The 8,951-nt window shown below is 39.1% G+C and overlaps 1 protein-coding gene across 9 annotated transcripts in view; it reads right to left on the bottom strand.

Annotated features, from left to right (window-relative positions):
* Nucleotides 1-8,951, bottom strand: part of GANC (glucosidase alpha, neutral C) — a 66,862-nt gene that overhangs the window by 22,297 nt on the left and 35,614 nt on the right. For all 9 annotated transcript variants that reach the window (XR_002124328.1, XM_019644904.1, XM_019644905.1 and 6 more), the window contains 5 exons: nt 8,422-8,657; nt 4,976-5,102; nt 3,996-4,075; nt 1,886-2,029; nt 926-1,022 (listed from right to left, as the gene is read on the bottom strand). Coding sequence is in view for 8 of the 9 variants with exons in the window: in XM_019644904.1 (XP_019500449.1) it covers nt 926-1,022; nt 1,886-2,029; nt 3,996-4,075; nt 4,976-5,102; nt 8,422-8,657 (684 nt within the window). In the remaining variant the exon portion in view is untranslated. The remainder of the gene's footprint in view (nt 1-925; nt 1,023-1,885; nt 2,030-3,995; nt 4,076-4,975; nt 5,103-8,421; nt 8,658-8,951) is intronic.

The following is an 8,951-nucleotide window of genomic DNA, read 5'->3' as shown; positions in this document are numbered from 1 at the left end:
TATATATATATATATATATACATGTATACACATATATACACACACATTTTTAAAACAAAATTGGGGTAATAGTAAACATTTAGGCATTCTTTTTTTTTTTCTTTCATTTAGCATGATGTCACTCCCCATGCAATTGAGGCTACTATTTTAAATAGCTTTATGATAATCTATCATATGGATATGCCATACTTTTATTTGTTCCCTTATTGTTACATATTTGGATTTTTTTTTGTTTGTTTCAAGAATTAATGCTGTGATGAGCATATCTGTACAAGAATCTTTGCTTGAGATGACAATATTTTGGCCTTTTCCAGAGTACCATAGGGACTGGTTTTCAGGGGTGGAGTAGGAGGCCTAGCAATGTCTATTTGAGTAAAGGCTGGATTCTTCACACTACAATCTAAGCTCCCAGTTATTTATGCAAGGCCAGGGGACTTAAAATAGCCTTCCTGCCACAGGTTGGTTAAGTTGAACTAGATCTGTATTAGCTAATAAACCGGATCCAGCTATAGATGACCCTGACCACAACCAACAGCCAGGTCTATTTTAAGCCATATTGCTAAGTGGAACAGGTGGTTGAAGGAGTGTGTTAGAAGTGTATTTTCCCTGGTTTTAATCAATAAACAGAGACAGGATCAGAGATGACCATCCTAGAAAACTGAGATACTTTGAAGTCATTCACCCAACAACTAAGTAGCCATTTTTTCAGTGGGAAACGAGAACTAAACTTTTAAAAAATTGGTTTACTCTGCTCATAGGCCAAAATGCATACTTCAGGGCACATCACTCATTACAATCTAATACCTGCTTAATGGCTACTGAAAAGGGAGGCATTAGTAGCTCTATATACCATAAATGGTAAAAAAAAAAAAAGACAGGTTGCTAACTTGTGTTTTTAAGTCTGATCATATGAGCCATTCCTTACCATACTTTTGTGATCCAGCAAAGAAAGAACGTGTAAGAACAAAGGGTCTCTCCTTTCCCTTAGATCGTTGTATCAATCCTTCTGCAGTAGCCATTTGCTATAAAGTCAAAGGAGATTTTTCAAAAAGACAATTGGATTAGGGCATTGTGCAGACATCCCCAATAAACTATTTAACATGCAAAAAGTAAATAGTAGATGGGAATGTGAAATGGAAAATATTAAAATAAATCCATTAAACAATTTTTATGATATAATGAAACTACTCTAAACTCCCCTATTAAACAAATGGAAAATTTTCTTTGATTACAATAGCAATGAAATAATAGTAGTAAATTAGCATTTGTTTGGTGCTTACTATTGCTAGACATTTTATAAGATTTTCTCTTATAATCTACACAACAACCTCTAAGAGTTTTCATTGATGAAAAACACTGAGATTCAGAGAGGTTAACTGACTGGCCCTGGCCTACATAATAAAATTCTCTACCAATTAAAGCAAGAGGCTGTTAGAGAAATAAACACATTCTATCTGAAAACCATACTATATCTAGCCAGCAGCTCCCACTGGAAACTACCAGTTGGTGGGAGGATCATAAAAACACAGTTACATTCTGAAAATAACAAAAAGCCATGGGTATAAATTAGGGAAAGTGACTGCCAAGTCATTTTGGATGTGATTGGCAAATGGAAGGCAACTCTACCACTTTCTATTGAGAAGATGTTTCTATGCTATCATTAACCTTACAATATCTGCAAATTCAAGTTCATTATCGAAGGAAAAGATGCAAAGGGACAAATAATAAGTATTATATTGGCTACAACCTGATAAGACTCATTGCAATTGTCAGAAAAGACACACAAAGAGCAATGAATGGCATAGTATGGCGATTACAAAGGAAATGACTTTCAGCCCAAAAGGCAGGCACATGGGTGCAGCTGGCTTCATTTTGGGTGTCTTACCTGATAAAAACCATAGATGTTGTGAAGTTCTCTGTGCTCCCAGTTGCCATGATGAATGGCATTCTTCTGCATGGTTTGCTCTGGCCCTCTAAAGACAGAAGGCTCATTCATGTCATTCCATATGTAGAGGATGTCAGTAGATCCCTAGAAAGTATATCTTGGTCAAGATAATACTCCTACAGTGATGATGTTAATATGATAGCCTTCCCTATTCCTCTCTCCTACTGCACTTAATTTATTATGTTTATTATCTGCTCCGTCCTCTGCTCCACTGCTAGAATAAAAAGTTCCACTGGGCAGTGAATTTGTCTCTTTTATTCATTGATAAATCCCAAACACCTAGAATAGTAACTGAACCACAGGAGGTTCTCAGTAAGTATTTGTTGATGAATAAAAGAGTACTGTGCTCTGTTGTTTGTGAAATACATGTTTTCCAGCAAGTCCACTCGGATCTACACGGAGAACCCCCACTGGAAAGCGTGTGCATGTTCACAGTTAGGCTCTATATCATCCGTCATCTGCTACAACTCTTAACCACAGGAAGGGCAATTGTAGTTGTATGTGATAAAATTCTGCCTTCCCTTTAATACTTTGAGAATTGACAGCTAAGATACCTGTTTGTTACAGCATGACCTGTAGTTTGTGTTCTACACAGAATTGTTCAATTTAGAGTTGGAAGGGTCAGTTGAGTCATCTAGTTAACATGGTGTTACAATCCCATTATAGAATCCCTGGTCTTTCAGCATTTGACTCAATAGTTACAATGACAGGTAGTCCCTTAGGCAGCTCATTCCATTAATTTCTGAAAGTCCTATTCCGGGTAACATCCTCTCGCAGGGCCTAGCTTGCCTCTGGGATACCACAGAATACATCTGCTGCCTCATCCACATGATAGTCTTTCAAATGCCTGGAGGAGGCTTATGAATTTTCTTTTGACTCTTTACCTTCAATGATTTCTAAACATGTGTACTTTTACGAACAAGGCTATATGGTTTTCAAATGTTTAACTACCTTGACTATTCATCTTTAGCACCCTCTAAGGCAAGTTTGGCAAACTTTTTCTGGTAAGGGCCAAATTTTCAACTTTGCGGGCCAATAAGGGCTCTTTTCCAATAATTTGACTCTACTATAGTAGCGTGAAAGCAGCCATAAACAAGAGGGAAATGAATGAGTATCTGGCCCAAGCATTGTTCATCCCTACTATAAGCTGTTTTCTGTGTCCCTAATACATGAAGCTCAGAATCTAGAGATTAGTGGTTAAGATCTGGGCTTGGGAGACAAACAGTTCTGAGTTCAAATCTTGGGTCTGCCACTTACTAGATGGATGAACTTAGCAGGTTTTTAAACTTGTTCATGCCTCAATTTCCTCATCTGTGGTATTAATTATAGTTCAAACTTCAGAGGGTTATTGTGAAGATGAAATGGTATATGCACAGAAAGCGTTTAGCACACTGCTTGGCAAATAGCAAGTACTCAATTTATCTTAGAAATCATTATTATCATCATCATAATTGGTTGAAAATAGTTCTCTAGATGTGGCCTTTCCTGTTCTATCTGTGGTTCTTATATTTAAGAATTATTTCATAATTATACCTTACTTTTAATAACATACTTTGCAAGATATTTTCACATACGTATCTTTAATAGTTATACAATGCTATTTTATACAAAAATTTATATAGTAATTTGAAAATTAATAAACCTCTATTATTAAGTACTTTGATATATCATAGAGTCTATTATTTTAGAGGTCAAAATCACAGCTTTTGTGCATGTAAGAATACATATGGCACCTGTCCTGGCACCACGAAAGTCATAATGTGGTTGCCGTCCTTGCCTTTTCATACAAGCATTATTTATCACGGGCTACTCAATGAAGCAGAGTATAGTAATGGTTTGCGAGCATAATTTGTTCTGGAAACAAACTACTCGTATTGCAAGACATCACTTGTTTACTACGTTAAAATGTATAAGAAATGTTTGCTTGTCTTGCAGAACACTTGCAAAACAAATTACTCGCAATCCAAGGTTTTACTGTAGTTCTAGTCAATCAATTTTATTCTTTTATCATTTCAAGTGACTAGGAAAGAGCAAATGAATAAAAACAAACCTGATAAGCAGAGAAAGCAAAAAGTCTTGAATACCATTCTCTGACTTTGGGATTGGTGAAATCCAGGTAACAGGAGAGTCCTGTAGAAGCAGAAGGGTAGACAGCCTATTAGGAACAGTGGTCCTCATGATAAAGTGAGTTGTAAGGAAGAATATTAAAAGTGAAAGGTTGACACCTTACATCAAACGTAAAAGACAGCTGATAGAGAGGCATGATCTGGCAAGAAGAAAATGAAGCCAATGCTGGACTCCAGTGACAATCACTAGATCTTTCAACTCCAGGGGTCCAGGGGAATGCCAATGAACACATATCAAGACAGAGCCTGTCCCTCACTAAGATAACCCAAATAACAACAGCAAGTATTCTGGAGTGATCTCTCTGTTCTTAAAGAGAACAGAGAATTGTTCATAAGTGGTAAAAGGCGGGGGGAGGGGAAGGAGTGTATGGTTTTTTTACAGTGCATGGATTTGTGATAAGAGTGCTATGATATGATAGAGTGGTGATTTCCTTTTGTCCTTGAGGAGCCTCTACCAAAGTTTAAATGAATAATTTCTGAAATGAAGAATCCAGAGTTGCCAGAGGTAGCTGAGGTCACTCATGAAAGGCTGGGAAGTCAAAACTATGGGCTAATAGGGCAAAGAAGAATTACAGAGAGAGAGGGGCTACAGGACCTTTTGTCTTTCTTTTTCCTCCTCTGCTTTTCTCATTCTCTGGCTTTTCATTTTTATTTGCTTAGAGAACTAGCATGCCTCTGAGGTCTGCTTGTTTATTTTTCATTCATTCATTGACTGAGATAAATGTATACAAAGTACACTGTACCAGGTGTTATGAAAGCTATAAAAGAAGGCAATACCATCTTTTCCTGAAGGTGCTTAAAATATATCAAGAGACATCTACAAGGTATAAGAATGATGGGCATGAAACCTTCATTAATTCGGACTGAACGAGGGAAGTGATAGATGTATAAAGTAATATCTTACCAGGCCAGCACACCCCTTCAAAGTCTCCTCCTTCATGATTTCTCACAAAGAAGCCCTGTTCTTTGGCCTTAGCATACACTGAGTAGTCAGGGTCAATCTTGATGTGGGGGTCACTGATGACCACAAGCTGTCAGGATATAGAGGTTTGAAGGTCTCATCAGTTTCATATGAGCCATATGTTCATTGATATGTTTTCATCATAGTTCTGGGGTTCAAATTCTACTCCGAAACAACTACTATTATTAAAACATTTCAGACACCAGTAAAACCCTATAACCTTTCATGTGCTTATGGACATATAAACTGATGTCAAAACCAGGCCAATGCTCCTTTATAATGATTGCTGCTCAACCAATACACGTTCTTTATAAAATAGCATTTTTTAAGCTTCTATCTCTCTGTGGTGCTCAGTGCTATACATAAAGGATTAAGCAGGCAAGATTCCTGCTTCCTAGATATCTAGAGGCTTAGATAACACTGACAAAAGCAAACAGTAAGGAAACAGGAGAGTGGCATGTTAAAAACAAACCCAAAACCCAAAACCCAATGGTTTTGGAAGGAAGGTTATTGAGGAAGGAGGTTTGAGAAAAGCTGTTACCATAGCTCCATGTCTGTAGCGTCTGTTCCTGCCTTTCTAACACCATCACTTCCACCTATTATAGGGCCTCAAAACCATTTTATTTGGCTAAAACAACCTTCTAATCATCCTTCTCCATGTCCATTCAAATCTACTCTACATACTTGTTTAATTCTCCATTGCTCACAAACTTTTATGTTTAAATTTTTGATTGTGGTAAAATATACATAAAATTTACCATCTTAATCATTTTTAAGTATACAGTTGAGTAGTGTTAAGTACATTCACATTGTTGTACAATTAATGTCCAGAACTCTTTTTATCTTGTAGAACTGAAACACTAGACCCCTTAAAGAACACTCCCCATTCCCTTCTCCCGCCAGCCCTGGCAGCCACCATTCTTCTTTCTGCCTCTGTGATTTTGACTATTCTAGGTATTACAGATTAGTGACATCATATAGTATTTGTCTCTTAGTGACTGGCTTATTTCACTTAGCATAATGTCCTCATGGTTCATCCATGTTGTAGCATGTGTCAGAATTTCCTTCCTTTTTGAGGCTGAATAATATCCTGTTGTATGTATCTGCTGCATTTTGTTTACCATTCATCTGTTAATGGACACTTGGGTTGCTTCTACCTTTTGGCTATTGTGTATAAATAATGCTGATATGAACAAAGGTGTACAAATTTCTGTTCAGGTCCTTCTTTCAATTCTTTTGGGCATATACCCATAAATAGGATTGCTGGATCATAGGGTAATTTTATTTTCAATTTTTTGAGGAACTGTCATACTTTTTTTGATAGTAGTGGTACCATTTTACATTCCCTTATTAGTGCACAAGTGTTCCAATTTCTCTACATCCTCATCAACACTTGCCATGTTTCTGGGTGGTTTTTTTTTTTTTTTGGTGGTAGCCATCCTAATGGTATAAAGTGGTATCTCACTGTGGTTTTGATTTGCATTTCTCTAATGATTAGTAATGTTGAACATCTTTTCATGTGCTTGTTGGCTATTTGTATATCTTGGCAGAAATATCTATTAAGTCCTTTTCCAAATTTTCAATTGAATTGTTTGTTTTTTGGTTGTTGGTTGTAGGAGTTTATATATTCTGTATATTAACCTCTAATTCAAAAGCTTTTAATGTCTCCAAATGCATGCAAAGCAGCCTACAATAAGGTCAGATTCCCCATTACTCCAACCTTACTCATGCCTTGTTTTCTTTTTTTTTTTTTCAGCTGAGCCATCCTGCCACCTGTTGGCAGCTCAGCAGCAGCTCAGCCCGGGCCGGTAATCGAACCGGCAACCCTGTTCCTCAGAGCTCGCACTTTTGAGTGAGCTCTTAACCACCTGAGCCACTCGGCTGGCTCATGCCTTGTTTTCTTGATAAATGAGCCTGTGCGCTCCTTTCCAGATACCAATGGGTGCTTCAGCCTCTCGCTGCACTGCCCTCTTCCTTCTCCACTTCTCCCCATTTCCATTAGAAATTCATCCTTCAGGATGCAACCTTCTCTTGGTCCGCCCCCAACCCTGACGTTTCTTTGGCTGTTACGTTACTGCCCTATATTATGGTTGTCGTATACTTGCCTTTCCCCCACTCAATGTAAGAAAGACCCTCAAGGAGCTCATCTCCACATTCCTTTCATTTTTAGTGCACAGTTCCTCGAACATTCGAAGGCCTCGATAAATAACTGCTTATAAAGACAGGTTCTGGAGTCAGGCAGATCAGGGTTCAGATTCCTGCCCTGCCACTTATTCATTGTGTGCCTTGTGCAAAAGACAAAATTACTCTAAGCCTCGGTTTCTTCATCTGAAAAATGGGTAACAAAATCTACCTCATAATTTTGTGATGACTGGATGGAATAATGTGTTTTATCTTACTCTCATAATAAATACTTGATAAGTGGTAGTTATTTATTAACTGGGAAATTAGGACTTAACAGGATTGACTCTGGCCACTTGTGAAAGGCCTGGGAATCAACGGAATGGGTTGAAAAGGCAACTGTAATCTCAAGGAGAGAGACTGCAGGGGTCCACTTACATGATACATATGGAGTCCCCCTGCCTTTTCCTCTCTCCATTTTCTCACTCCCTCTTTTCATTATTGCTATTACCACCACCACCCCTGCATTACACACTTTCCAGTACCTTTCCCCCTTGCCCATTTTCTATTTTAGTTCTTTCCTTGGCCAGACTAACAGCTGGAGTCCATCAGGGAAGCATGCAAGAAAAATAGTGTCATAAAGAATCTGACTTTGTTTTTCATGGACTGTTAGGCTTTCGAGCCCCGCCACTCCCACTTGCCTTTTTGCCCACATCTGTGCATGCCGACAAAGCCCTGATGCTCCCTCCTTTGGTGCCAGCAGGAAGTTCAAACCAGACAAGCCTGGATACATGCACAGGAATCTTCACCCTAGTCTAACCCTCTCACCACCTTTCCCAGCTCTCTCAAGCCAATTTCAAACTTGCATGACAGCCAGCCTAGCTCCCCACAGAATGCCTCGCTATGTGACTAATTAACCTTTTCATACCCTCTTGATATCAGTGTGAGCTCATCAATCTTGATATCAGAACCAAATTTTGCATGAGTTAGAGAGAGAGGGGTATTCATCACATCACTACAGGGTGGCCACAACAAATGGGCCTGAATGCTGGGCCTCTTCATCCTTATGGGGACCTGGACAACTAGGGATGAATGGCGGCACCACCTTTTCACCATTGCTTTTCTGTTATCACGGCTTCAATTACATTTGAAGGTACTATTTTCATGGGCACTTTTTTTTTTTAATTAGATAGTTCTCCACTAATGTGCCAAGGCAAGCTTTAAAATGCTTTATAATGAAAAGGCTCAGAAGTGTTGGCTTATTTTACCTTACGTTTTTTGTTCTGGAGCAGCTCTTGCATCCTTTCGGGGTTTGGGAATCTTTTCTTGTCCCAGGTGAAGTACCTTTTGCCCTCAGTGTGCTCTATGTCCAACCATATGACATCGTAAGGAATGTCATGTTTGTCAAATCCTGCATCCACTGCTTTTACATCCTGCTCATCTTCATAGTTCCAGCGGCACTGATGGTACCCCAAGGAGAAGAGAGGGGGCATGGCTTGTGTGCCTAAAAGAGGAAGATGACAACTGAGCCAACTGTTGCCACAATGATAACTCTACATTGGATAAACATTTCCTAAATGCCCACAGGATCCAAGCACTAAGCTTGGTACTTAGAATTGTCAAGAAGAAAGCATACTCCCTTCCCTCAAGAAAGTAACCATTTGGGGCCGGCCGAGTGGCGCGATGGTTAAGAACTCGCTTGGCGGGCCGGCCGAGTGGCGCGATGGTTAAGAACTCGCTTGGGATGCCAGAGGGCCCCGGTTCGGATCCCACATATGAGGGCCAGTAACACTGCCCT

This window comes from Hipposideros armiger, unplaced genomic scaffold (assembly GCF_001890085.2).
Source record: "Hipposideros armiger isolate ML-2016 unplaced genomic scaffold, ASM189008v1 scaffold_92, whole genome shotgun sequence".
Classification (NCBI taxonomy): Eukaryota; Metazoa; Chordata; class Mammalia; order Chiroptera; family Hipposideridae; genus Hipposideros; species Hipposideros armiger.
The sequence above is the reverse complement of the archived record's forward strand: the minus strand, read 5'-3'. Positions and strand labels throughout refer to the sequence as shown.